Raw genomic sequence first — 27,708 nt, 5'->3', positions numbered from 1 at the left:
GCAGAACACTGACAAAGAGTTCTTACAAATCAAAAAGGAAAGGACTAACAACCTAATAAGAAAATTAACAGGAGTAGAAATGGCACCGAAAAAAACTAAAACTGTGAAACTGCTAATGTGATATCATGGGCAATCCCACTAATAATAAATGAAACATGATAACACTTTTCACCTACCAAACAGCAAATAAATATGAAAAAAAGTAACAGTGTGGAAGAGGTCTGAAAAAAATGAATCTAAGTTTAGGAACGTGGGCTGGATCTTTGGATGGTACTATCTTTCTTCTAGAACTTTAAAGGCACCACAAACTCTTTGACCAGGAAATTGTTTCTAGGAATTTACCCTCTGAATGGATCCCCACATTGGCAAAGATGTATATATGAAACACAGTAACAACAAAAGACTGGAAACCACCTAAATGCCCATCAATGGGGGATGGGCAGGTAAGTTGTGGCACATCCACATGTCGGGAATACTATGCAGCTACTAAAATGAACGAACAAGTTCTAAAACACTCTCCAAGATATGTTCTTAACTCAAAAAACAAAAAACAAAAAAAACCCAAAAAACAAAGGTCAGAAGCACAAATACTTAGTCCTTTGGGTACATTTCTGCTCACTGGCTTATACATAAGCAGACACCCTCTGCAAGGACACACGCAGGATGAGGAACAGTGGCTGCTGTGGGTGATGGCTGTGGCCTGGGCATCTAGGCAGGAAAGAGTTTCTCTTTCTCTGCCAATCCTTGGTCCTGTGTAGGCTGACAGCATCTACTGCTTGTCTATAAAATACCCACAGAGAGAGATGGTAAAGGCAGGGCTCCCAGGCTCCATGGCCCCTGCCTGGCCACTAGAAGGTCATAGCCTGGAGAGGGGAAGAGCCACGGACCCAAACATGTTACCACCTGGCTGGCTCTCAGTGGGGAGGCCCCTACTGCCACGTGCCTCAAGAACCAGCCTTTGACACACCCCTCCAGCCCCAAGACCTACTCTCCTCAGCTCCTGTCCAGGCCAACCCCACCCTTCAGTTTTTATACATAACAGGGAATCCGGGAAAACAGAGAAGCAACCATAGCTCAGAGGGTCTGGGTAACTTGCCAAAGCCACCCAGCTGGGAGCTGGCTGTCCTGGGAGGGGTGGATGGAGACTTCCAGGTGGAAGAGTGAGGGGTCAGCTATCTCTGTGCAGGACACAGCAAATGAGGGAAGGCTGGGCACAGGTGGGGTGGCCAGGCAGGGTAGATGTGGGCTTAAGGGGGCCTCAGGGATGGAAAGCAGACAAGCCTTGGTGACAGGCCATGTCCTGGCCAAGGGGTGGGTCTCTATGCCACATAGAACGTCAATGCTGGAAGGGCACCGAAAGCCCAGCACTGTCCAAACTTGTTTTTCAGGCAGTAGACACGGCTTCAGTCAGAATCTCCTAGGTGCCCAAGACCACATGGGGGCCGATGGAGCTGCTCCAGAGGAGCAGACCATGAGCCTAGAGCCCCTTCACCACTGCCTGCTGTTGCCCCAGAATGCCTGGAGCTCTAGAGAACGCACAGAGCTTATCCATGCCTCTACCCCACAGACAGGCAAACCAGTGCCCAGAGAGTGCAGCGACTTGCCAGAAGTCACTCGGCAAGCACGGCCCCACTCCCGAGTCTGGCGCACTCTCGACTGCGCCACCCTGCCCGCCCTCTGAGGATGCCGCAAAGCCGTGGTCCTGGGAACACCCGCCCAGGGAGGCCATTCGCACACCTCCAGCGCAAAGCAGTGCAGCAAGCAGCCTCGGAAATCAACAAGGCAAAGTACTCACGTTGAAGAAATTGGTCTTGTTCCTCTCGCAGAAGAGCCCCTGTGCCGGCATGTGCTGCAGTTGTTGCCACGGGATACCGCTGCCTAGCAACACGTCGCGGGCCCACTGGAGGTTCTGGGGAAACAAGAAGTAGGTTGGAAGTGAGTGTGTGGGCAGCTCGAGGCGCCCACGGGGAAGGGAGGCAGTCCCCTCCTTCCTGGCTGCGTTGGCAGAGCAGCGATGAGCAGCGGCTCCTGCAGACACCGATCCCACAGCTCCAGGCAGCTCTGGCTGTGGGCTTTGATCATCTGGCTGTGGGGTACATTTCCGGAACTGATTTCCTGCCTAGCACAGCTGACTTAGGAGAGTGTGGCCTCGGATTGCCCAAGAAGGGCACAGATAGGGACCCTGCACCCGGATCAGCCTTGAAAAACTGCTACATGGACCCAGTGCCCCACCTTCTGTCAGGGGAACCCCCGCTGTCCTAAAGGGTCAGCCCTGACTTGTCAGGGTGTCAGCAGTACTTATTGTACCTGGTGACACAGCCACCTTGGGCTTAGAAGAGCTGATCTCTGTAGGACACCAGGGGCCTGAGTACCTGGGAGGGGAGGGGGGCTCCATCCACAGTGCTCAGGCCAGTGCTCTCTGGGCAATGGCACCTCTTGGAACCCAGGCCCAGGGGGCCTGGTAGGGTGGGAACAGGAGCCTACCAGCCCAAGTGTGAGAGGCTGGGTGTACGCCTGGCTGCCTTGGCCTTCTCTGGGGCCTTGTCACTGACTTAGAGAGCAGCCCTTCCCCACTGCCAACCTGGCCTGCCACCTTCCTCTCTCAGGTCTTTCCCGTGGAGACTCCCATGGCCAGGACCACAGCTAAGCACCCTGCACGCACCATCTCACCCCAGCACCCGGACAGTGTGGTCTTACAAGGGAGAAGCCAGCAGGGGGCAGAGCTGGGACCAAAACCTGGACTTCCCCACACCAGACTCTCCTCTTTGGAGCAGTGCCCACCCTCCCCAGCTAATCAGTACTCCTGCCCTACCCCCATCCAGGTCCCTTCCTTGCCTCTCTCACCCCTCATGCCAGGCCTTTATCACCTCACATCCCAACTGCTTAATGCCTTCTACTTCTTGGCCTGCAAGTCTGTCCTACCTGCTCCCACTCTGCTCACTACTGGTCAGGCTAAACTTAAGAAAGCTCCCCTCATCACAACTTCTGGCAAAAGTGCAAACACCAGCTCCCTGGCTTGCTGGCTTGGAGCCCCCGCTGGCCTGCCCTTGAGCCTCTGCTCCTACCCCTGCACAGAGGGATATGCCACAGGAGACCCATCGGAGGTGAGGGCTCCTCCACACCCAGCACTAGACAGGACTCCATGGGAGTCATATAGAAACGGGGGACATATAGAAACGAGGGTCCCTCTGAGAGGGAGACAAGTAAAGTTTCAAGCACACATCTCCTGGACGACACCCTCACAGCTAGCTCTTCTGTGGAAGCCCGAGGGAGAGCATCATCTCCTGGGGGAAACCTGGATGATTAAGCCTGGCAGTGACTCTCAGGCCATTTTCTACAGGGACGTGGCCTGGCTCTGGGAGTGGCTGAAGGCTGAGGACCCGTAAAGTCGAGGCTGCCTTTGCCCAGCAGGTCTAAGCAGGTTCAATGTGGGGCTGGGGGCTAGAGGGTCACGGGCAGCCCGACACATATGAGAGCAGGGCCAATCCCAGGTGGACGAGAGGGCACACACTGTCCACAGCCCTCTGCACAGCCAACCCCTCTAGCCTGAACTCGGGAGGCTTGCTGTTTTGCTCAGAGCCCTCCTTGAGCCCAAACACCTGCTCAGACACATCTGACATGTTGAGATCAGGAGCAGGCTGAGACTCTGCCTCTCTTACAGACTCCAATCAAAACACCAAGGCAAGCCCAGAGTAGGAATCACACCAAGGGCCGTGCGGGGGCTGCTCTCGCTGAGGCTCAGCAGCTGTCAGGGAGCAGCAGCCATAGCGATGGTCTCCTGAGACATCACTTCTCCAGCACTCTCAGGTCTTTCTAGGGCCTCGAAGACTGATGCTACAGCCATTCATGGTGAATGATTAGGCTTCCTGAAGGCTGAGGTACCTCCTCTCTGCCCCCTTGTGGGGGAGGCAGAAACAGGCTAAGGAGGGGCTACCTGGGAAGCATCAGTCCCTGACCCTTGACCAGGAGCACAGGGGCCACTCTGCCCCACACAGGAAGAGTGAATACTCAGTCACTCAGTCCCAGCCTTCAACTTTTGAGCTTCAATGCCCCAGGGGGCATGAACCTGCAGTTCACATTCCAATGTCCAGAGCTGTGCCCAGAAGTCTGGCTCAGAGACCCCGCCTCCCAGACCAGTCCATTCAGAAGCCTCCTGAGGTTGGTTACAAGCTTCGCCTGATGCTTCTGCCAGGGGAGGGAGGGCTAGCCATGGACGAACTGAGCACGAAGCAGGGAAACAGCATGGGTCGGGCGTGCTTCATTACAAGAATAAAATCCAACTCAGATTAGTTCAAGCTGATCAGGGCTCCTCTGGGCTCCAGGACACAGGATTCAAAGAGAAGATAAAGCTTCAGACCTCCAGCAGGAAGAGCAACAACTCAGGAAGCCCAGGAGTGAGGCTCACAACCTGTATCAGTACTCAGCCATGATCCCTTGGTCTCAGTGCCACTTGGTTCAAAGTCTCTCCTGGGTGAGATGTGAGAGGCTGCCAGTCTAATCAGCCACAAAGGAGACCCTCACAGAAAGGGACGTGAGACAGAAGACCAATACCTGCACTTTGAACATGACAGGTGAGCCCACCTGACCGTGACCATGGAGATAGGGCACAAAGGAGACCCACCTCTGGTCCAGCCTAAGTAGGTCAGCGAAGCCCCTACAGGAGACGACACCAGATGGAGCTGCAGTACACCCAGAGCCATGCCATAAAAGCCTCTTCTGGGGCTCCTTTGGGACTTATGGGAAGTACCCAGTTGACCCCTTTAAAAAGTAGCAGCAGTCTGAGGGGGGTGGGGAAGTAAGGCTCGAAGAAGCATCTCCATGGTGGCTGTTCCTTAAGAACATCAAGAAAATAAGGGCGCCTGGGTGGCTCAGTCAGTTAAGCGTCAGACCTCGGCTCAGGTCATGATCTCACGATTTGTGGGTTCGAGCCCCGTGTCGAGCTCTGTGCTGACAGCTCAGAGCCTGGAGCCTGCTTCAGATTCTGTGTCTCCCTCTCTCTCTGCACCTCCCCCGCTCACTCTCTGTCTCTCTCTCTCTTTAAAAAGTAAATAAACATTAAAAAAAAAAAAAAAAAGAACATCAAGAAAATAAAACCCAACAGAGACTTCCATGTGGCTGGGGACACGTGCAAGAGAACAGCACCAGGGCCAGGGTGGAGAGAGTGAGGGGACCCTGCTTCCCTGAGCCAGGTGTCATTCCAGGCACTAAGGCTATGGGACAGGGACACACATCCCTCTATGGCTTCTGTTTCTGCTACCACTCTGCAGCTTCTCCCATGACATCTGCACCAAGATGGCCCTTCCCACTGGAACAGTCAGGTGGAAGGTAGAGGACCAGGAAGGGAGGTGGCTGCAGGAGAGGTCCCAGCACTCTTAGAGACCTGAAAATCAGCCACTTGAGAAGAGTGCAGAAAGCATGGGCCTGCCAAACCCGATCAGGATTGTCAATTAGCCTCCTGCAGACTTGGCCCCCACAGACCGGCAGAGAGCAAGGCTCCCCAGCCATCTCCCTGGACTGCCAGAGAGAGCTGATCGATGGCAAAGGCACACAGTGTCCAGACGGCTCAGAAGAGACCTTAGCTAATGCATGTATGAGGCCCCGGGTGGGAGCTGATAGCGATAAAGAAACCTACCCAGTAACTGACAAGTGCCAGGCTGGGAGGGGAGTGGAGGGGCAGGGAGAGCTGACCCACCATGACACACCTGTACTGCAGTTTGCCCTGCAGCTTCATGCTATGGGGAGGCGAGAGGCACCAGGCCACCTGGCTAAGAACAGCACAGAACTCCTCATCCTATGTAAGTGCCAGTTTACCAAAGAGGAAACTTAGGCTCAGAGAGGTCCAAGAGTTGGTCCGAGGCCCCCAAGTCAGGAAGTCAGTGGCAGAGCCAGGCTTGCACTCTGGTCCAGGAACGGAGGACTCCAAGGCCTGGACTTTTTATCGTGCACCCTCACCCCAGGGTGGGCAAGTCACTTTACAAATCTGCCTGGGGTCATGCTATGTGCTTGAAGCCTAGCTGGCCACCAGGGACAGCTCCAAGGCAGCCTGGTCTCAGGCCCTGAGCAAGCTGTCAACACGCCACTGGCCCGGAGCCTCGGCTTACTGTCACCTCTGGGAATGGGAGAAACACCATGGGGCCACTTGCCAGATAACAGCACCAATCTTCCTGGGATTCATTGGCCCCCTGAGGCTTAGTGCACACACCCTCCTCTGACAGATGGCAGAATGCACTATGCCCTAACAAGGGGCAGATGGAGGGCAGAGCCCTGCTGAGAGGCAGGGAGAAGAATCCCCAGAAGCATATGGTACCTCAGTGTCCTCCACCGCCTGTTGCCTGGCATAAGACAGAGGGACCCTCCTGACTCCTCTGCTTGAAGGCCTCAGCTCCCTCAGAGTGAGAGCCAGCTCCATACCTCAGTTTACCTGCACACACTCAGGCTCATCTCTCTCCTTCCCCTCCCCCATCATGTGTGGCTCTCCAGCCACACTTACCTCTGCCCCTACTTTGGTCCCTGCAGGTCTCTCAGCCAGGCACCATCTCACCCCACCCCCACCAGCCCCCCTAATACCGTCCCCACAGTCCCATGGTCACCTTAAACAGCCTCTTCTGCTGACTCTCTGATGCTTTTGCTGTCTGCCCCCTCTCATCTGTCAGCCCTGTGAGGGCAGGAGCACCATGTGACTTCTTGACTGATGGCTCCTCAGGGGCTAGGTCAGCAGGGGTCCACAGAAGGAATACGACAGATATTGTAAAAAGAGTGAAAGGAGCGAGAAGGTCTGAAGTGCTGAGAAAGGAAGGTACGGCAGTATGTGGGGGGATGGGGGGTGCGCCCAGGACTGGAGGCAGGAGTGCTGGGACAGAACCATCACCCTGGGCTCCTTTATTCAAGGAATCTATAGGAAAAGGGACTGCTTGGGAACTCATGTGCTGGGCAGACTGGAGCATGAAGTCTGTCTTTCAAGACACCCTTCTCTGTTCTTCCTTCAAAACAGTAATTCAGAAGCCCTAGGTTTGCCTGGCAGTTGTCCACAAGGGCATGCAGTGAGTGGTACACAATGAAGTTTGTTGAAGGAAAAATGAACGAGTGCCTGGCAGTCTTGGGAGAGTCCTATAGCCTCCTGGAGCCCTGGTTGCCCACTTGAAGAATGCGGGTGGCGGTGACCATGAGGCCACTCTTAGGGTCAGTTGGAGAACACCAACGATAGCAGAGGAAAGCAGCTGTCTACAAACGCACTAAGTTCCCCACCTGTGTCCTGGGGAGAGCACCCCTGCCCATGCAGCCCCCTCCCCCTGCCAAGCCGGGCCTTCCCACATCTTCTCCAAGAACCTGGACTTGCCCTTGAACTTGGCAAAGTGTGCCAGTGCTCATCCTCTGCCCTCCCCACACCGACCTGAAGAGCCAGGACAGAGGTGCACCCCCTGCTGCTGGGTGGGTCTGACCAGCCAGCGGCACCAGTGGGAGAGCAGAGAGTAGGGCAGGGATGAGAGCAGAGCATTTATCCTGAGCTCCCTCCCTCCTCCTGTGCTGAGGGTCGGCCACCAAGGACCAAAAGCTCTGACAGGCAGCCTGCAGCTGAGGCGCCCCAGGGCTGGCCCAGGGCCCTGCACTAGCCCTGCCCTGTGGGTTCCTGGTCTCCACCCAGGCCACTGTAAATGCCTCCTTCATTAAGGCTCTTCGGATTAGCAGCAGGATGGAGCCATCGAAGGCCTGTGACTGGCAAATCCCTTTACTCTCTACACAGCAGCCAGTCTTTCACACACAACCTTGTGGTAGCTCTCACCTCACTTCAAATGCTGCCCCACAACTCCCCCCTGCCCGATCAGGCCCTCAGGAGCTCTGACTGCATCTTCTTCCCCTCTCCTCGCTGCCCAGCCGGTCACACGGGCTTCTGGCCCACCAGGGCCGCTCCTGTCTCAAGGCACATGTGTTGGCTGTGCTGTCCACCCAGAAGCCTCTCCTTTGGCTAGTTCCCTCACCAGCTTCAGGTCTGTGCTTAGAGAGGCCTTCCCAGACCTCCCTGCCTAAATAGCCGCACTCCCCCACTGCACCCCCTTAGCAGCTTTCTCTTTCTTCCAGACACATCATTAACCGCCATCAGGCATGTTTCTACTCTCCATTCCCTCTGTGTGCACTCGAGGGGAGGGGTTTTGCTGTGTACACCACTGTATCCCAGCACCTCACACAGGGCCTGGCACGTGACAACACAGGGGACAGCTGCTGAATGAATGAACCCGCAGAGATGCATAGGAACCATGCCGAGGGGGCAACGAGGGGACGACACTAAAATACAAGGAGTTCTGCCACGTAGTGGTCTGCGGGATGATGAGGTGGTGGTAGTTTGTTTTCTTTCCAAACTGAGTATTATCTGTACCGGATGCTGCTAGTGGAGTACTCAACCCATTCGAACTGTTGGGATCCAGATCCCTCCTCTTTCCTGAGAGAGGACAAGGAAAGCAGTGGGCCTAATGCAGACCATCGGTGCTCTCTCTTCTGACACCCAAAGGTACAGCAAAATCTTCAAACCATGTTGCAGAGACTTTGGAATGCATTATTGAGATCCCAAAGTTGAGAAAAATCTTCAGTTTCATTTTGTAAATCACAGAAAGCTTAACAAGAGCCTGGCTGGCCAGGATGTGCGGCAGCCCAGGGCTTCTGTGTGGGAAGCCTGGGGCACAGCATCGTTTTGCATATACAGAAAGGGAACAGGGACTGAAGGGATGGTCAGCATGCCCTCCTCATGCCTGGTCCTGCTGTCTGGCCGGGAATGCCACCTGTTCCTGGGACACTGAGTTGCATGTATGCAGCAGGATCTCGCAGGCTCTGCCGGGGGCGGCTGTGTCACAGCCTGGAGGACTCCCTTCACACCCACCCAGTCAGATAGTACACAGCCTTCCTCACGGACCCTCTTGTTTAAGCCAGCTCTGCAGGTTCCACACGTGCCAGTGGCACAGGCGGGTGGGAAACTACCCACGACAGATGGCTGAGGGCAGAGGTTCACAGCCCAGCTGGCCAGACTCTTGCCCTAGCTCACACCAGAGCATAAACTGACTCCCAAGTCAAATGTCAGTGACTTTTCTGGAGATTACAGGCAGAAGCAGTACTGCTGGGACTCTTCTGGTAGGAGGTAGCTTCAAACCAAACAAGTCCTAAACAGACACTGGGGCCTGGGCTCACCCCACAAAGGCTCTGGGCCAGAGAAGTAGGTATGACTAGGCCAGAGCGGCCAGGCCACCATCCCGCCATATGCCATCAGGAGGATGCACTGTAACAGGGCTTGGCCACGATGCTGTGTAGCTGCCTGCGGGAGTACACTGGGACAGGGACAGAGCACTGCTCAGAGTGAGTGGCCTCTGCTCCCATCAAAGCGGAGTGCATGTGGGGCTTGCAAGATAGGCTGCTCTTGTCATTGGTATATATGCTTCCCAGCTGGCAAAAAAGCATTAACTCACTTTTCCTCACAAGAAAACCTATAACCAAGGTGCTGTTATCTCCACTTGACAGCTTAAGAAACCTGTCCACAGGACTGAAACTGGAAGCCAGTTGGCTAGCTGGCTGAGTACAAGTGAGGTTCTGGGAGCTGGCCCTCGGGAGGGGTGGCTCAGGTTCCAGGATGCATGCTGGCAAGGGGACAAGTGGTGGGACGGGGAGGCACTCTAATCATAGGGTCTGGGAGTCATGCCTATGATCAAAGCAGGCTGAGTAGCCCCTTCCCCATCTCACACCTCAGGTTCCTGAGCAATCCTCACCTGGGTGTCACCTCTTGGTGACAACAGGGTGCTAACTGTATCTGAGAGCTGCTCCGGCTGCTGTGTGTGAAGCCACACAGCAAAAGGTGGGTTTCATCCCACAGCAGAGCCAGCAAGGCTCACGCCCGTCCAGGAGAGTGGGAGGAAAACCTTTTGGCCACGCACAGGTCGAATGAAGGCCAAGCCTTGACTCGGGCAGTGCTGGGGCCAGATGAGCAGAGTCCCAGCCCGGGGCCCAGAAACTGGCTGTCTGCCGAGCTCCAGGAAGGTGGCCTCTCCCATAGAACAGGCCCTTCTCCTCTCCTTCCTCACTTCCAGCTCCAGCTCACTACCTGACTCCGGCCACACTGACCAGCAGCAGCCCAATTACTGTGTGGCCACCGCTCTCACAGGGGGCTGGTAGGACAGCCTTGCTTCTGCTAAACCACCAGCCTGTCACACAAGGGCTCTTAGTAAACATTTCCTGGTTCAGCCTGATGCTGCCAGGCAGCTGCCGTGGGGCTTTAGCAAGAAGCTGGGCATCCACACACCTGGCCAGGTGAAGGACCTAGGCTAGGCCTCAGTCTCTCCCAAAAGGAAAGTAGAAGCAGAATAAAGATCTGAGTCCTAGAGGCCCTCATCAGCTGGCCAACTCCTCGGGGCAGAGTACAGGCCCTGCAACATCCTCACCAAGGGGTCTGAGACAAGCTGCTATCCCCTCTGAGCCTCAGTTTCCTGCTCGCCCTGCTGGGCAGGGTGCTGTGAGAAACAATACCGAGGAGCTGCCCGGGCCGGCCTGTCTCAACTCCACGCTGGTGTATGCTTCTCAGCCTTTCTCTTAAGACATCAAGTGACCTGGGAGGACCACAGGAGCAAAGAAGGAAGAACATTCCCCAAGTTAAGACCAAACGACAAGCACAAAACGAAGAAGTTTAGGCGAGGCAGTAACCCAAACAAGAGGCCCCTCCACAGAGGAAACCAGCCCTGGAAAGCACCACCAGTGTTCACAAACTCTGGTCTCTATACAGGAGACACAGTCCTGGTGCCCAACTCCCTTGTCCCCCCACAGAACTGCCAGCAGGGCAGTGGCTGCTCCTGCACCCCCAGACCCCCAGCAGGAGAGGCTGCCAGCCTAGCAGGTGTGAAGTGGTATCTCAACGTGGTTTGGATTGACATTTCCCTAATGGCTAATGGTACTGAGCATCTTTCCTGTGCTTATTTGACATTTATTTGTATATCTTCTTTGCAGAAATGTCTATTCAGATCCTTTGCCTCCTTTTACGTTGGGTTGGCTTTTAATTATTTAGTTGTAAGGTTTTGGGTTTTTTGTTTTTAATATATTCTAGGTACAAGTCCCTTACCACATATAAGCATACTCAGAGATATTGTGGATTCAGTTCGAGTCACAATAAAGTGAATATCAAAATAAAGTGAGTCAAATGAACTTTTTGGTTTCCCAGTGCATATAAGATTTATGTTTATGCTATACTATAGTCTATTACGTGTCAACAACATTATGTCTAAAAAAACCCAACGCATATATCTTAATTTAAAAATACTTTATTGCTAAAAATTGCTAACCACCATCTGAGCTTTCGGCAAGTCATAATAACTGATCACAGATCACTATAATAATAAAGAAAAAAGTATGAATTTTTGCGAGAATCACCAAAATGTGACACAGAGACACAAAGTGACCAAATGCTGCCAGAACAGTGCCAAAAGACTTGCCCAACACAAGGTTGTCACAAACCTTCAATGTGTAAAAAACACAGTATCTGCAAAGTGCAGTCAAGTGAAGCACAGTAAAACGAGGTGTGCCTGCGTGTGTCCTATAAATATTTCTCCCTTTCTGTGGACCATCTTCGTTTCAGCAATGTCCTTTGAAGCACGAGCTTTTAATTTTGATGGTGTCCTGTTTATTATTGTTACTACTGTATTATTTATTTGTTATTTGTCACCTGTGCCTAGTCCAAGGTCATGAAGATTGACATCTATGTTTTCTTCTAAGAGTCTTATAGCTTTTAGCTCTGAAGCTTAGCTCTCTGATACATTTTGAGTTCATTTTTGAACATGGTGCGAAGCAGGAGTCCAACTTCATTCTTTTGCATGTGGATATCCAATTATCCCAGCACCATTTGTTAAGAAGACTGTCCTTTCCTCCACTGAAGTATCTTGGCACCCCTGTCAAAAATCAATTGACCATAGATGTATGCCTTTGTTTCTGGGCTCCCAGTTCTATTCCGTTGATCTACACATCTATGCTTAAACTAGTACCACGCTGTTTATTTTTTTTAATTTTTCTATTTATTTTGAGAGAGACAGAGACAGCACAAGTGGAGGAGGGCTAGAGAGAGAGGGAGAGAGAGAATTCCAAGCAGGTTCTGCACTGCCAGCACAGAGCCTGATGCAGGGCTCAAACCCACGAAACCACAAGATCATGACCTCAGCGGAAACCAAGAGTCAGATGCTAAACCGACTGTGCCACTCAGGCACCCCCACACTGTTTATTTTCAATTGTGGCACAAAACACCTAAAATTTATCCTCTTACCCATTTTATTTATTTATTCATTTATTATTAAGTTTATTCATTTCTGACAGACAGACAGACAGACAGACAGAGCGTGAGCAGGGGAGGGGCAGAGAAAGAGAGGGAGACACAGAATCCAAAGCAGGCTCTAGGCTCTGAGGTGTCAGCACAGAGCCCGACGCGGGGCTCAAACCCATGAACCGCAAGATCACGACCTGAGCCGGAGTCGGAGGCTCAACTGACTGAGCCACCCAGGTGTCCCTCATCTTAGCCATTTTAAAGTGTACAGTTAAGTAGTGTTAAATATATTCACTTTGCTGTGCAACAAATCTCTAGAACTTTTTCATTTTATCAAACTGAAACTCTATACTGATTAAACAATTCCCATTCTCTCCCCTAACCCCTGGCAACTACCACTGCACTTTCTGTCTCTCTGATTTTGACTACTTTAGATCCCTCACTATATGGAATCATCTAGTGTTTGATTTTTTGTGCTGGGCTTATTTCACTGAGCATAGTGTCCTCAAGGTTCACCCACATTGTAGCATGTATCAGAATTTCCTTCTTTTAAGGCTGAATAATATTCCACAGTTTTTGATTACTATAGATTTGCAGTAAGTTTTGAAACCAGGAAGTGTGAGTCCTCCAAGTTTGTTCTTTTTCAAGACTATGGCTCTAGGGACCATCTTATAATTCACTCTCCTAGACCACTTGTGGCAGGAGGTGCTGAAGGGCTCAGTTCCCCAGCTGAGCCACAGACAGCAGGTAGGGGGAACTGGGACAGGGGCACCCATGCCTCAGTCTTCTTTCTGGATCCCATTAGTGACTTTCAGAACTCTCAGGATGAAAGGTCCCAATGCCATGTGGTTTCCCTCCTGGGCTGCTCAGGTGGACTCAAGGACACAGGTTTTTCTAAGCATGGACTGACAGCACAGGACTCAAAATCCTGGAGAAGAGTGTAATCTTGGTGATTGTAAGTGATGCAATAGCTAGACTTAGGGCCCTTATGGCCATCAGCATGTGTGATCTTCCCTAAGGTGTGGAGAGCTCTAGGGAGTCCTGCTTCCTCAGGTGCCCCTGGCCCTCGGTGGAGGATAGTGGGAGGCCCACCTTGGGAAGTGCAGGGGCTAGCCTGTGCCCAACAAAGCCAGCCTTGGGCAGGAGGGCGGCCTTAAACAGGCATCAAGGGTCCCTGAGGGGTGGATTCAGCCCTCAGAAGGTCTAGTGGAGAGACCAGGAGCCATGGGAGATGCTGACATTAAGGAAATGGGCTCTGGAGTCCTGGGGAGAGGCCCAATGGCAGGGGAGAGGAGGAATCTTGGCTGAGGGCCAGCGTATGGGGCCCCAAACCCCCACCTCACTGTCACAATAATTCTGTGCAAGTATCACAAGAGAGGAGCCCCCCACCCCTGCAGAGCCAGGATCTGAACCCAGGCGAGCCCACATTCGCTCCCCCTCCCCCAGAAATTCTGCTGCCAGCAGCTAAGCAAGTGGCTCCCTGTGTCCTGAGGGCAGTCTCTCCATAAAGGCCTGGAATGGGAAGTGGGGGGGGGGGGGGGGGAGGCTCTGAACTGAACAGAGCTTTAGCTGGGGGCACTTGAAAGACCTGAGGGATCCAGAGTCAATATGCACAGCCCCCGGGGTCTCTCTGAAGGCAGGGATGATGGATGTTCCTGCCAGTTGGCCACTGAGCCAGAAGATGGCAATAGGAAAATGCCACTGCCAAGCCCACAGGCGGATTTTATGAAGAAATGTGTTGCTGTTAAATATATACAGCAGGAAGCATTTGTTACCAAACAGCTGTGTTTGGAAAGCAGTCGCTGCTTGTCAGCTAATGGTTCTGCATTAGTCAGTGAGAGCACCAGTTGTGTCCCCCAGATCTGTGGACAAGCTGATACCCAGGCCCCAGGACAATGGCATGTCCCAGACAGGGTCAGCCCCAACTCAGGCTCTCAGTGCAGTGAGGTATTAACAACCTACCATTCAAGTTGGGGTGACACCTGCTGCTCAGCAAAGGTCTCTGAGTGAAATAAGCAAAGAAGCCAGTGGCGCTGCCCGGATGCACCGGGGCCTAGGGTGTGGCAGCCTGGAGAGCTCCCGAAGCATACCTGGCACCCACACACAATTGCTATGTAAGGAAGGGGATCTCTTCCGGAATCAAGACCAGCATTCCATTTCAGAAAGCCAAGGAACCCAACCTGGAAATGCAGCTAACAGAAGAGCCGTGACAGAAACAGAGCTTGATGGCTGTGCAGGGTTTTCTGGGAAGGAAGCCAAGGCAGCCTCCATTCCCACCAACAGGGACGGCTGGATTGACCGGGATCCACCCTCCCTGTAGACCATCAGGATGACCAAAATGACCTGGGGGACATTCGACGAAATAGCAAAATGGCAAACTGAGCACGGATGCTCTAATGGTGGGGTAAGTAGTGGAGCAGCTAGGCTGGGGCGAGACTACCCAAGCCAGTCCCAGGCTATCACTCACCCCTGTGTGACCCTGAGCCAGGTATCTAGATGGAAAGTGGACAGAACAAGATCCCCACCTCCTCGGCCTGAGTACTTAGAGCCTCAGAAGTGATAGTCAATGGTGTGTGTGCCCGAGAGCTGGGAAATAACACACAAAATGGCTTTTGTTTTAGGCTAGCAGAGCTGTGGCTATCCCCTCTCTAATGTTTTTGACATAGATGCTGCTTTCTACTTTTAAAAAACTCACCCAGCAAGGGGACAGGTTGTGAAAACAGCACTATGCTTGGTACCGGGTGGGGCCCTTTACATGCACTGGTCCTTTGCGCTCAGACTAAAGCCATTTAATGGGGCTCTCCCTCAAATCTCTCTCCATCCAACCCCACATCTTCCCCTCCTTTCCACAGTGGCTGGTCCCTAATAGGCATCTTGCACTCCAAATTCTTTCATGGCATCGGCTTCTGGAGAAGGCCACCTGCTACTGTGTGGGGAAGATTTGGCTCACCCTGGGAAACTCCAAGTCCTGCTAAGAGCTGACCCCAGCTGGCAAGGGCTGCACAACTGCTTGGGGGAGCATCTGAAGAGGGGGATGCCCAAGGTTGGGGAGATCCAGATGATGGGTGCCAGTGTCCCTTCCAACTGAGACTCATGAGAGTTCCTGCGCTGGGCTCTGCTGCTCCCAAAAGAGGAAAAGAAGGAAAGTTCCCAAAGCAGCACCGGAACATGGTAGGGGGCAGGGGCAGTGTCAGCCACCCCTGAAGATTGCTGCAGAGGAGGTTTTATTAAAACCCAGGTCTGCCTGCCTGGGTTCAGAAGGCCTAGGGCACTAGAGGTAAGGTCCACTGCAAAATACAGGCTGTGCATGGAGGGACCCAGGCTGAGGCATGGCAGTTGCAGCCAGAAAAGTCAGATGCTCTGGAGAGACAATGCTCAGAGTGAGACCCCTTCCTTCACCAAGCCTGCCAACACCAGCTCCCCCTGTTCTGCTCTGACAAAAACCAACCAAACCCTGTGAGCATTTTGGGCAGATACAACTGTGACAGGGCACCTACCTGTGCCTAGCCCCCAAACAGAATTCTATCAAGTAACAACTTCCTGTCATGTAACCATTGCCAAGCCAAGATCCATCTCTCTGGCCAATTGTCCTTCCTGGTTCTTCAAAGGTCCCACAGAGGCTGGTGAGAAGGGGCCGGCAGAGGGCCTCTGGGAGGAAGATGTTTCTGAGCCAGGACCTGACTGAGTAAGGGAGCCAGATGAAAATAGAGACCACAGACAGACTCCAAAGGCTGCCCCTGCTTAACCCCACCACCCTGGCCCTCTCTGGCCTTTGCCCACACCAGTTTGGCTCACCCAACACTGCCAAATGCTCAGGCAATCTGCCTGATCTGGGCTCTCTCCCTGTCCTCCAAACTGCCACTGTCCCCCACTCTGCCACGGCCACCCTACAGGTTTCAGATTAATGGGTGCCTTCATGGTGCCAGAGCAGCACCCCCACTCCTGTGTGTATCCCATTATCTTCTCTTTAGCATGTGTCACAATGGGACTAGCTTTATTTGCTTGTTTCCGTGTTTTACAATCTGCCTGTCCCTTAGAATGTACCTCCATGGGGGCAGGCACCACGACCAGGACACTGTCTCCAGTGCCTCCCGGGTAAGTGAAGAGTGAAAGAACACACATGCCACACTCCCTGCACAGATGCTACCTGCCAGCAGAAGCCGTCTGGCTGGGAAGTCCCTGAGAGAGCTTAAGCCTGGGGCACAGCTGTTAAGAATCGCTACATCATCTGCTTTCCAAAAAGAGCTGGAGGAGGCTGTCGGCACCCAACCCCCATGCAGCAGAGGCTGTGAAGATGGTTCTGGCAGCTGTACTGGAGAGGCGAGCCCAGGGGCAGGATGATGGTGAGGAGGCCTCTCCGCAAGATGCGGCCAGAGGGGACAGAGCCTGCAGCAAAGCCCTGGGCCAGAGAGGAGGGGGATCTCTATAGGGCATCTGGGGATATGCCTGTGGGGCCATGCTGAGGAGGACAGGTGAACAGAAGTGGAGAGGAAGCCGGACAGTGGAGTAAGAGTCGCCACACTGGCCCTCACAGGCAAGAGCTGATGAGCCTGTAGGCCCTCACCCTTCAGCCCGCAGCAGTACCTGAGCCTGTGATCTTGCTTTGGGAGCAGCCCCTATACCCGCTCCTCCCTTGATCCCTCCTGTGACCCGTGGTCCTCACCAACTCTCACCTGGAAAGCTGGACCACTCTTGTGTGGACTCACCTCCTGCATCTCTCCTGTCCCACCCCTCCCATGCACCGCTACCCAAGACCTTTGGCAGCTCCCACCTGGGTTTGTTCTGCCCACCGACACTCAAGAGATGCTCCTGGGCCGTGGGAAGATCAAACCCCTCTCCCGCCCCCCATGGGCTGGCAGCTCGCTCACCCGGTGGGTCTTGCTGTAGGTGTAGAGGAAGGCCAGTCGGTAGAGGCTCTTATAGTGCTGGGGGAAGCGGCTGAGGCACAGGCGGAAGGAGGCAATGCACTGCTCGGTGAGGAACTGGCGCTGCTCTTCTGCCCCAGCCGGCAGCCCCTGGGGAAAGGCTGCGGGCTCCCCCAGGGTGTCCGCTCTCTTCCTCCCATCCCACAGGGCAGGTGCAGATGCTGGGGGTTTGGCAGCAATGCAGGCAGAGGCCGGGGGGTCTGCAGCAGGCTTCTGGCTGCCTTGCTCTGTGGCCCGGAAGCCTTCCGTGCTCTCCAAGGACTCCTCAGTTTTCCCTGTGGGTGAGAAGAAAAAGAAAGTCACCTCAGTTTTAATCCCTGCCCCCGCAGGAGTAAGGAGTAATCTTACTGAGGTGAAAGGCACAGCTAAGTCTGTGCCCTTGCTACGCAGCTGCTGGACCCAACAGACCCAGTAGGAGGCATGGGGCCTGGTGCTGGCTCTGCCCCTGCTGGCTGAGGCCTCCATAGCCTCCCACTCTCCTCCCCTGTGAAACAGGATGTCCCAGCTGGCATGCAGCAGAGGGGCCCCGAAGCTGCAGACGGTGGGGGTGGCAAGCGGGGCTCTGAGTCCCCCCTCTGAATGGCAGCACAAGGCTGTCCCGCCTCCTAGGCCTATGCAGGTGCATGGGGAAGCAGTCCACAGAAGGAAGGTGTGGCTGCCACAACCATGGAATAAAACAGCCAGGAAAGGCGCACAAAGAACTGCACCTGCTCTGCCGCTTAGCACCTCTGCCCACAGCCTACCCGACATCCTTCTCCAGAGCTGCTGCTGCAACTGTGCGTGAACCAAGAGCTCACACACAGGAGAGCCCAAGCTGGGTGGCAGGGGCTGCAGGAGAAGGAGACTGGCCCAGGAGGGAAGGATTGAAGGAAGAGGATGGGGGCAAGCAGTGAGGGGAAGGTGGCCTGTCAGGCACCCAGGAGTTTGGGAAGGCCTGCCTGGAGGAGGCCAGAGAAGTAGCCCAGCACTAATGCTGAAGCCTGTCAGCCACTGTGGGCTGAGCTCCTTCCTGTCCTCAGCCTGTCAACCTTTTCCAACTGTAGTGGCAGCCAAAAGGAGGCTGGGGCCTGCTGCGGTAGGGAAGAGTGGTCAAGGACTAAGGTCCCAAGTTCCCCTAAGCAAAACCATCATCAGGTTTAAGCAAAAAGACATCAGGTGCACATCGAGTTCTTTTTGCTAAGGAAAGAATCTGAGCAAGACAGAGCCAAGCTGCTCATCACAGCACGCAAGGCTACCTCCTGTCAGTCCTGTCATCCCTCCTACCTACCCTCTGGGCCTCACACCTTGAAACCAACCATTGGGAACATGGTTGTTCCCACTGGGAACACTGTTGTTCCTTTTGGACTCACCGTCTGCACACCCTCCCCTGCCTCACCCACTCGCTCTCATCCTTCAGGACTCCACTCACTGTCACCTTCTCCTGCAGGCCTCCTGGGCCCCAAGGTGGGGTTTGCAGAGTGCCTTGTGTGCCCACCTCTCTGATGTCACCGATCCCACTGCATTTATGCACGGGTGTCTCCCCCTCCCCCACTGCCCAGAGCCTAGCACAGGGTCTAGTTTGAAGCCGAATGAATGACTGAAAAGCAGGTCACATCTGATCTTGACACTGTGCTCTCTTCTCAGGGGAGCTCAGGAAACCACTTAGGTCCCACAGGCACCCCACTCAGAGCACAATGACAGCAACTAGGAGTCTGCTCAGGGCTGGCATCTTACGGGGACACCACTGCCTTACAAATGTGCCTGATTTCTAGTGTTCAATTCAAGGGACACATTTCAAATGTGGCTCAACAAACACGTTCTCAATGACTCTGGGCCCAGCCCTATGCTAGGCATAAGGGAGATGGGGAAATAGGATGAAGATAAAGACCTCCCAAGGGCTCAGATAAGGTGCTAAGTGTGTGCTCACACACAAAGACACACAGGAACACATCTCCTATGGACAGTGAGCACAGGGTCAAGAATTTATCCAAAGAGAGGTCAGAAGGCATGTCTGAAAACACATTAAAAAAGGGAAATGGGGCGCCTGGGTGGTGCAGTCGGTTAAGCGTCCGACTTCAGCCAGGTCACGATCTCGCGGTCCGGGAGTTCGAGCCCCGCGTCAGGCTCTGGGCTGATGGCTCGGAGCCTGGAGCCCGTTTCCGATTCTGTGTCTCCCTCTCTCTGCCCCTCCCCCGTTCAAGCTCTGTCTCTCTCTGTCCCAAAAATAAATAAACGTTGAAAAAAAAAAAAATTAAAAAAAAAAATAAAATAAAATAAAAAAGGGAAAAAAAGTAGTGATGCCAGAGTGAATGAAAAACCTAGCTACTCAGGGATCTGGGTGGCCTGAAGAGGTGCAGGAGACATGGGTGATGTGCCTCACACACAGTGTCCACTCCACAGCTGAAAGAGCCTCACAGGTCACATTAGTGGAAGAAAGGGGGGAAGTCAGAAACGTCAATAAGCCCACACAGTGCTTCCCAGCTAGGATGCCTAGTCCTAACCCTGGCAGCATAAAAGTGAGGAGACTTCGTCCTAAAGATAAAAAGCAAGCAAGGCAATGCTCTGGCCACTCTGGTGCTGCTGCTGGCAATGAGGACTGGCTTAGCATGCCCAGAGTGCACACATCAGGCCACCTCCCACTCTGCCACTGCCACCCCTGCCTTGTGCAAGGCACTCAGGCATCATCACCAGGCCTCTACTTGACCTAGAAGAGGCAGGTGCAGCCATGGGATGGTGGTCCCTGAACAAAGTGGCTGGTAGCTGTACCAGCACCCTTGGCCCATATCCTGCCCCGGGTCCAGGTAGCAGGGAGGGCCCGGGCTGGGCACCCGTGTCCACTGTCAGGACCACATAGGCTGTTGACAAACTATTCTGCCCTCAGAGTAATTAACAGAGTTCACTTCTGTTTAGAGAATGAAATTTGGGCAGCTTTTCCCTCTATTAAAAAAATAAACCTTGGGGCGCCTGGGTGGCGCAGTCGGTTAAGCGTCCGACTTCAACCAGGTCACGATCTCACGGTCCGTGAGTTCGAGCCCCGCATCAGGCTCTGGGCTGATGGCTCAGAGCCTGGAGCCTGGAGCCTGTTTCGATTCTGTGTCTCCCTCTCTCTCTGCCCCTCCCCCGTTCATGCTCTGTCTCTCTCTGTCCCAAAAATAAATAAACGTTGAAAAAAAAAAAATTTAAAAAAAAAAAAAAAAAAAAAAAAAAAAAAAAAAAAATAAACCTTCAGACTTAGTCTGGGTCTGGGTGGCTTAGTCGGTTGAGCGTCTGACTCTTGATTTCAGCTTAGGCCATGATCCCAGAGTCATGGGATCAAGCCCCAGGTCAGGCTCTCTCTCCCTCTGCCCCTCTCCCTGACTCACGTGCTCTCTCTCTCTAAAATAAAATAAAATAACATAACATAACATAACATAACATAACATAACATAACATAACATAACACATAACATAACATAACATAACATAACATAACATAAAACAAAATAAAATAAAAACAAGACAAAACAAAATAAACCTTTACTGTTGCTCCATTCACTTTAGACATTTTTTGAAGCTCTGACTCCTAAGAAGGTGAGCTTCAACTAGCTGGAGAGTCATTTGTGGGGAAAGCTCCTTCCTGGAGGCACCCTGACACAAAGCAGAATGGAGAAGTCAAGAGGCATCTGCTGGATGCCACGGGAGGGAGGGCACCTGGGCATCAGGAGGGGTATGAATGTCAGAACCATTCTTGCTTCGACTCAGCACCCAGGGCCTGGCACAGACTTGGGCTCCATTGTGCCCTGCTGTCAAACAACTCCCACGAAATTTGCGAGTGAGCTCTGGGACACTGACCGTGAGAGAAGCAGCAGGCTGGGGGCAAGGCTGTCCGTGAGGGTGCACCTGAAGAGCTGGGGTATGGGACACACACCCAGCCCTGGCCCAGAACCATATCCTGGCTCTCTGCAGGGCGCCAAAAACCATGGGAGCCCTGGTGGCCAGAGCTCCTGCCCACTGGGAGCCCAGAGGAGAGTGTGTCAGAGACCACCACTAACCAGGGCCAGGCCTGGAGAAGCGCACTGCTCCCTATGCTGTCTGCCTCACACGGGCTCAGAACACATTCTCTGCTGTACCAACTCTCCAACAGGAAGTTCACCAATTTCCAACAGGAAGTTCACCAACTTCACTGTAGTTACCAGGAAAAGCTGGGCTTAGAGTGGAGAGATGTATCCACAGAAGATGCTTCCCTTCAAGCCTACGAGCTACTGCCATGACTATGGTTCTACTTGAACTTCCTTTTTACTTTTTGGTAAAATGTTTTATTTATTTATTTTGAGAGAGAAAGCATTTATTTATTTTGAGAAAGAGAGGGGGAAAGAGAGTATCCCAAGCAGGTTCTGTGCTGACAGCACAGAGCCTGACGCAGGGCTCGATCGCACAAACTGTGAGATCATGATCTGAACTGAAATCAAGAGTCAACACTTAATTGACTGAGCCACCCAGGAGCCCCTCAAACTTTCTTTACCAGTGGTGAGCCCCTACACTGTCTGCTTAAACCACTGGCTCTGAATGGAAGGAGGGAAGGGGTGGGATGCCCCTTGTGTGTCTGGAAAGCCCTGCACAGCCTAGGTCAGACCACGGCTGACTCTCTCTGAGCTCAGCACCCCAACCTGCATCCCCCACTTCCCCAAACATGGTGGAGAGAGGCCGGGGTGACACAACAGCACCCACAGCAGTTCGCTGCTTAATGGGCCACGGAGCACAGACAACAGGCCTCACCTGTCCAATAGTTAAAGTAATCTTATTTTTAAGACTGGACATGAACAAGAGTTGCTGTATTAGAGTGCTGGGACTATAGGTTACTTGTTCCTTCCCCTTTCAAGCTCCCTGTGGTATGTTTATGTTAGTTGCAGAATGTCAACATCGGTTTGAGATAGCGTAAGTGCCTAGTGAGAGAGTGGGGCACTGGTCTCACTTTCTGTGTCCTCTTACCTGACCCTAATGGGGGCACTTTTGCCAACCTGCAGGGCATGCAGCCTCACCACCTGCTAAGGCCAGCTAGGGGAGGCTGGTGAGGAACACAGAACTAGGACAGGCCATCCCCAGCACGAAGGGGCCACGTCTACACGTGAACTCTTGAACCTAGACTCTCCCATCCAGGGCCTGTAAAAACACGTCCTAGGGGAGGTCATCGCCAATCCTACCTGCCCCTCCCAGCCCACCCAGAGAGGGAGCATGGGGCAGAGGTTAAGGGTGCGAACTAACCCTGGATAAATTCCCAACCCTCTCTGAATCTCAGGTCTCACCTGTAACATGGGAAGAGCTGCGGGGCTGTTTCCTAGGGTGGTTGGGAGGACAAAAAATAGCACCTGGCACAGGGCCGCTGAGCATGGGTCTGGGTTGTTGTGGTTGTTATTGTTTAGCAAGTCCTGGTCCGGGTGGGAGAGCTCTCAAAACCCAGGGCCAGCTGCCCAGCCGCAGCCCCAGAGGGGTGCCGCAGATACCCAGCCTGCCAGCACTCTCCTGCGAGCTGGGTGTGGGGCTCTGCCCACTGGTTTCCACAAAGGGAGCCCGGGGACCCCACGAGAGCCAGGCATGGGGTTAGATCAGGGCCTCCTGACTGAAAAGGGAGACACTTTTTCCTAGAGACCTGGTATGATTCACACTAAAAAGAAAACACATTGGTGACATTTAGGATCCAAAGATTTTTTTTAATAACTATAGGTATTTAAGAAAAAAATCCAGGGCGCTCACGTCATGGATGTGGTTTTCCCATATGGCCACGGTGGGGTCATAACAACAACGACAGGTGTCACTGAGAACACACTGTGTGCCAGACACGGTGTGAATGCCTTCCTGAGCCACCTCCCTTAATCCTCACAACTCCGGGCGCAGGCCTTGGGCTCCCTCCCACCCTACAGGGAGTGCAGAGGCCCAGGGAGGCGAGCGACTTGCCCAACTGAGGCCCCAGAGCAGCAGGTGGAGGTGTGAGGACAGGAGCCAGACAGGACCTGGGCCACTCGGGAGCCCACCTTCTTCAGACTTCCCAGACTGTCACAGGCCATTTCACCGAAGCAGTTCTAAACACACCAAGCTAGGTCTTCATACCTCTTTCCTCTGTGGGCCCCTGAAGGTCTTTACCAGTCGGGCCCACTTGGGAACTGGGAACAGGCAGCTTCTTCTCCACATAGAGTTTCCGAGAGCCCTCCAGTGAGCTGGCAGGCTCATTAAAGAAGTCCTGTGTCGAGCTGGAGTCCGAGAGCGCCACTGCCGTGCTATCCTGGCTGCGCTCTGAGGGGAACAAAGGAGGGAGAGAGGGCAGCAACATGAATCCACACCAGCACCAACATGGCGGGGCCTCCCCAGGGTGAGTGTCCTGGTGACTGCCCTGCAGAGGAGACGACATGAGCACAGCCACTGTGACCTTGCTGAGTCCTACCCGTCCCAGAAGGCTGCTGAGCCACTCACCAAAGGCACCAATCTCCACGGTCAACCTTGTGGGGTTTCCCCAAATGGTGGTGTTCTGGTAAATGGTTAACAATTGGCTCTTGGGGTAGGGGGGAAGCCCACATTTGTAGCATTTACTGATTTCTGTGGCATAAATACTCCCACCATGGCCAATTCAGGCTACCAGCCAACCTTATGTGGAGTTGGAAAGAGATGCACGGTAGTACACCATTCTATTGTGTTTCTACCACACAGAGACAATAGGCATGAACAACTAAGGCAAGTAAGAGTCCTGCAGAAATTTTTATCTGGTTGCAATAGGCCAAGAGTGGTCTAGAGTGAGAATGGGGATTCCCGGGGTCGCAGACACAAGGGAGATTGCTACCTACACGTTAGCTCCTCTCCTTGGAGCTCCCCATGCGCTCATGAGAAAGATCAGAGGCAGCGCAGGAAGAGGTATTGAAGGAAACCTTCCTGTGGTGCAGGCCTGGAAAGGAAGTGTGTTCGCCGCTATAGGAAAGGCATGAAGCCCTGGTGGAAACTTTTTTCCCTAAGGAACAAAAGCTTTAAGCCAGCTGGGGAAGTACAGCAAATCTTGCTGCCTCCAGGGTAAGGTGAAGACCCACTGCAGCTGTGGGAAGGGAAAAGAAAAACCTCCCGAGGGAGGGGCAGGAAGCCATTCAGGGCCCAAACATTTGAAGTCGCCCACAACTAGAAAAGCAAAGCCCCACTCCTGAGATGCAGGGACACAGTCTGCCTCAGTCTGCGGCTGGATAGAGACAAGAGAGAACCAGCCCTATCCCTACCCCAGGCTAACAAGCACAAGTAACACAAAACAGTCTACATAGGAAGAGGGGCAAGAACATGGAGAGAGACCGTCTTTGAGGTGTGTACAAAAGGCCTAAGGCTGAAGGTGGGAATGGAACACTAAGAAACCTTCTGGCAAATCAGCCCCCCTGTAAGCATAAGGTAAGGTCATAGGAATTTGAAGTCAGTGGTACACTAATGGTAACCACAGCAACAACAAAAACCAACCCCAGCTCAACTTCTGACTAGCCTAACTCCCCCTCCTAACAGACTAGAAAAGGAGAGAGAAGGCCATTCCCAGCATAAATATTACTTATTTCAGTTTCTTCCATCCTACACATAATATCTGATATTCAGTATAAAAATGAGGCACACACACAAAAGAAAAGAAACACTGTCAAGAGAGAAAATAATCAACAGAACAAGGCTCAGAGATGACCCAGATGTTGGAACTACCTGATGGGAAATTTAAAATAACTAAGATTAGGGGCACCTGGCTGGCTCAGTCACTGGATCATATGACTCTTGATCTCAGGGTCATGAGTTCGAGCCCCACACTGGGTGGGTATAGAGATTAGTTAGTAAGTAAACAAACAGACAAACAAACAAATAAATAAAATACAGTTAAAAAATAACTAAGAATAATATGATCTATAAATGTAATTAGTATGCTAAAGGCTCTATTAGAAAAGGGGGACACATTCGCGAACAGACGGGGAATTTGGGGAGTAAGATGGAAACTATGAGCAAGACTCAAATAGAGATGCTGGAAATAAAAGACACAATTAGAGACACAAAGAATGCCTTTGTCAAGCTTCTCAGCACACCTGACACAGCTCAGGGAAAAATAACCAAAACTTGAAGATAGGTCAGTAGAAATCATCCAAAGTGAGAGAAAGAGAGTGGAGGGGAAATCAGAACAGAGCACACAAAAGCATCCAAATGATCTAACGTACTAATTAGAATCCCAGAAGGAAATGACACAGACACATGTCAGAAGAAGTATTTAAAGAGATAATGACAGAGAATTTTCCAAAAATAATGAAAGACATCAAATCATCAAGAGTTTCTGAGAACACCAAGCAGGGCAAAGACTCCTCCACACATTTAAAAAAACAAACAAAACAAAAACAACAACAAAAAACCATACCTAGATATCTCATACTCAAACTGCTACAAACCAAAGATAGAGGGGAAATCTCAAAAGCAGAGAAAGACACATCATATATGGAAGAACAAAGTTAGGAATTACAGCACACTTCTCATCAGAAACCATGCAAGTCAGACATCTTTAATGCTGAAAGAAAAAAAAAGTCCATCCCTAATTCATATCCAGTGAAAATATCTCTCAAAAATGCAGGAGAAATAGACTTCGTCAGAAAAACAAAAGCTAAGAGGATTCCTTACTATGAAATCTGAGTTATAAGAAACATTAAAGAAAGTTCTTCCGGTAGGATGAATTGAAACCAGACAGAAACTTGGATCCACATAAAGAAATGAAGTTCCTCAGAAATGGCTAAAGCAGTAACAAAAAAGACATTCTTTTTCTTCACGTTTAATTCCTCTAAAGTAGTACTGTCTAAAGCAAAAACGGGTAGCAGCCTATTGTGAGTTTACAGTGTATGTAAAAGTAAAATGAATGAAAACAAGGGTATAAAAAATGGGAGGTTCTTGGTTCTTTCACTGCCCATGAAGTAGTATAGTATCATTTGAAGGTGGGCTGTGATGACTTAAACATGTATTTTGTTAAGCCTAAGGCAGTCACTACATTTTTTTAAGAAGGTATAAATAATAAGCCATTAATAGAGACAAAATGCAACCTTAAAAAATAAAACTTTGTCTTTAACTTTGTGTATCTGAAGGATGAAGCTCAATGAAATAGGAATCAAGAGAGCCAAGTTCAAGTTCCTCTTAGTGCCACTCACTAGTTATGTGACCTTGAACAGGTTAAGTCCCTTGCCCACCTATGAACTGCAACCACACATCCTTTCAGAGAGGTCCATGGCATAGGAGCTTCTGGGGACACAGGGAGAGAGGCAGACATGGCCTCCAAAACCCTCTAACTCTTTGCTCAACTACCTCAAATACCGGCAGCCCATTGGGAGGGCAGACATGAGCAGCCTGGTGGGCAAACAAACTTGTAACAATACTTGAAGTTGTTTCAACAAAATCAAAGGCCTGGACTCTGGGAGATCCAGGCTGCCTAAGTTTAAATCCTACTCAGTCACTTACTAGGCTGGAGAGACTATGCAATTGCCACAATTTCTTTACATTTCAATTTCCTCCTGTGTAAAACTGTGATATTACAAAAGCCCACTTCACAGAATTATGAGGATTAAATACATTAGTACATGTAAAGTGCTTGAAATAGGGCCTGATACCCAATAAGTGTTCCAAAATATCAGCTCAATGACCAATAGTGTTATTTCAGAGAACCTGGACCAATTGTTTTAGTAACGTCTCAAACTTGACATTACAGAGATTTTGCTCTGCATGGCAAAGGGTTCTGCTTATGCCAGGCTGAAGATCACACCTGAGTAGCACCATGTCGATGGGGTGGTAATCGCTTCTTATACACTGACATGACAGGGTCGTCCACAGCAGTCCTGCCTGCACAGAGGAACATGGAATTAGGCCTGTGCTTCCAAAGGCAGCTGTGCTGTTCCAGCCTCCTCACCCACGTCTGATCATAGAGCAGGGTTTGGAGACAGGGACGTCTCAGGCAGCCGCACAGAGCCTGCCACAGCCCTTCCTCCTTAGCTGCCTTTGCAATGTCCGCTGCCCAGTAACGGTAGGTATCAGTCACAGCTGGGCTGGCGGAGCAGTAGAAACTGGGACATGAAGTGTACGTGAGACCCTTCAGCGACCAACACAGAAGCTCTGCGTCTCACTGCTGGGGGAGCAGGGACCTGACTGGACCCCTCTGCCTCACACTTAGTGAGGGGCTTTCCTGACTTGCAAGGCCAGACCCCAAGGCTCTGTGAGCACTGAATGGGGATTACCGGCAGGTCTGCTGCCCTCATGAGAGGTCCCAAACCCAATTCCCCAGTGTGAAGAGATCACTTCTCTCAGAGAAATGGCAGGGGAAGCCCATTTGCTGTCTATGTGGAAAGCGGACCCTTGGCTCCAGAGGTCATACGGGGTCACTGCAGGAGCTCAGAAATCGGGAGTCTCAGACTCACATTCCAACCCCAGATCTGCATACTTGGGCTGCTCCAGGCCTCGCAATATGTTTGGCACGTTCTCTCTGCTCTGTTCCCAACAAACAAATAGGATCCCCATGGAGGCCTCCACATCCCA

The 27,708-nt window shown here is 52.1% G+C and overlaps 1 protein-coding gene across 8 annotated transcripts in view; it reads right to left on the bottom strand.

Annotated features, from left to right (window-relative positions):
- The window catches only part of CABIN1 (calcineurin binding protein 1), a 155,702-nt gene that overhangs the window by 44,286 nt on the left and 83,708 nt on the right, over window positions 1-27,708 (bottom strand). For 7 of the 8 annotated variants that reach the window (XM_086681950.1, XM_086681956.1, XM_086681953.1 and 4 more), the window contains 3 exons: window positions 23,263-23,445; window positions 17,143-17,474; window positions 1,796-1,909 (listed from right to left, as the gene is read on the bottom strand). In XM_086681950.1, the coding sequence (XP_086538076.1) occupies window positions 1,796-1,909; window positions 17,143-17,474; window positions 23,263-23,445 (629 nt within the window). The remainder of the gene's footprint in view (window positions 1-1,795; window positions 1,910-17,142; window positions 17,475-23,262; window positions 23,446-27,708) is intronic. The other variant, XM_086681957.1, reaches the window with a different exon arrangement.

The sequence above is a fragment of the Puma concolor genome, chromosome D3, assembly GCF_028749965.1.
Source record: "Puma concolor isolate L17-30 chromosome D3, mPumCon1.1.hap2, whole genome shotgun sequence".
In the NCBI taxonomy this organism is placed as follows: Eukaryota; Metazoa; Chordata; class Mammalia; order Carnivora; family Felidae; genus Puma; species Puma concolor.
This window is presented reverse-complemented; position numbering and strand designations above follow the sequence as displayed.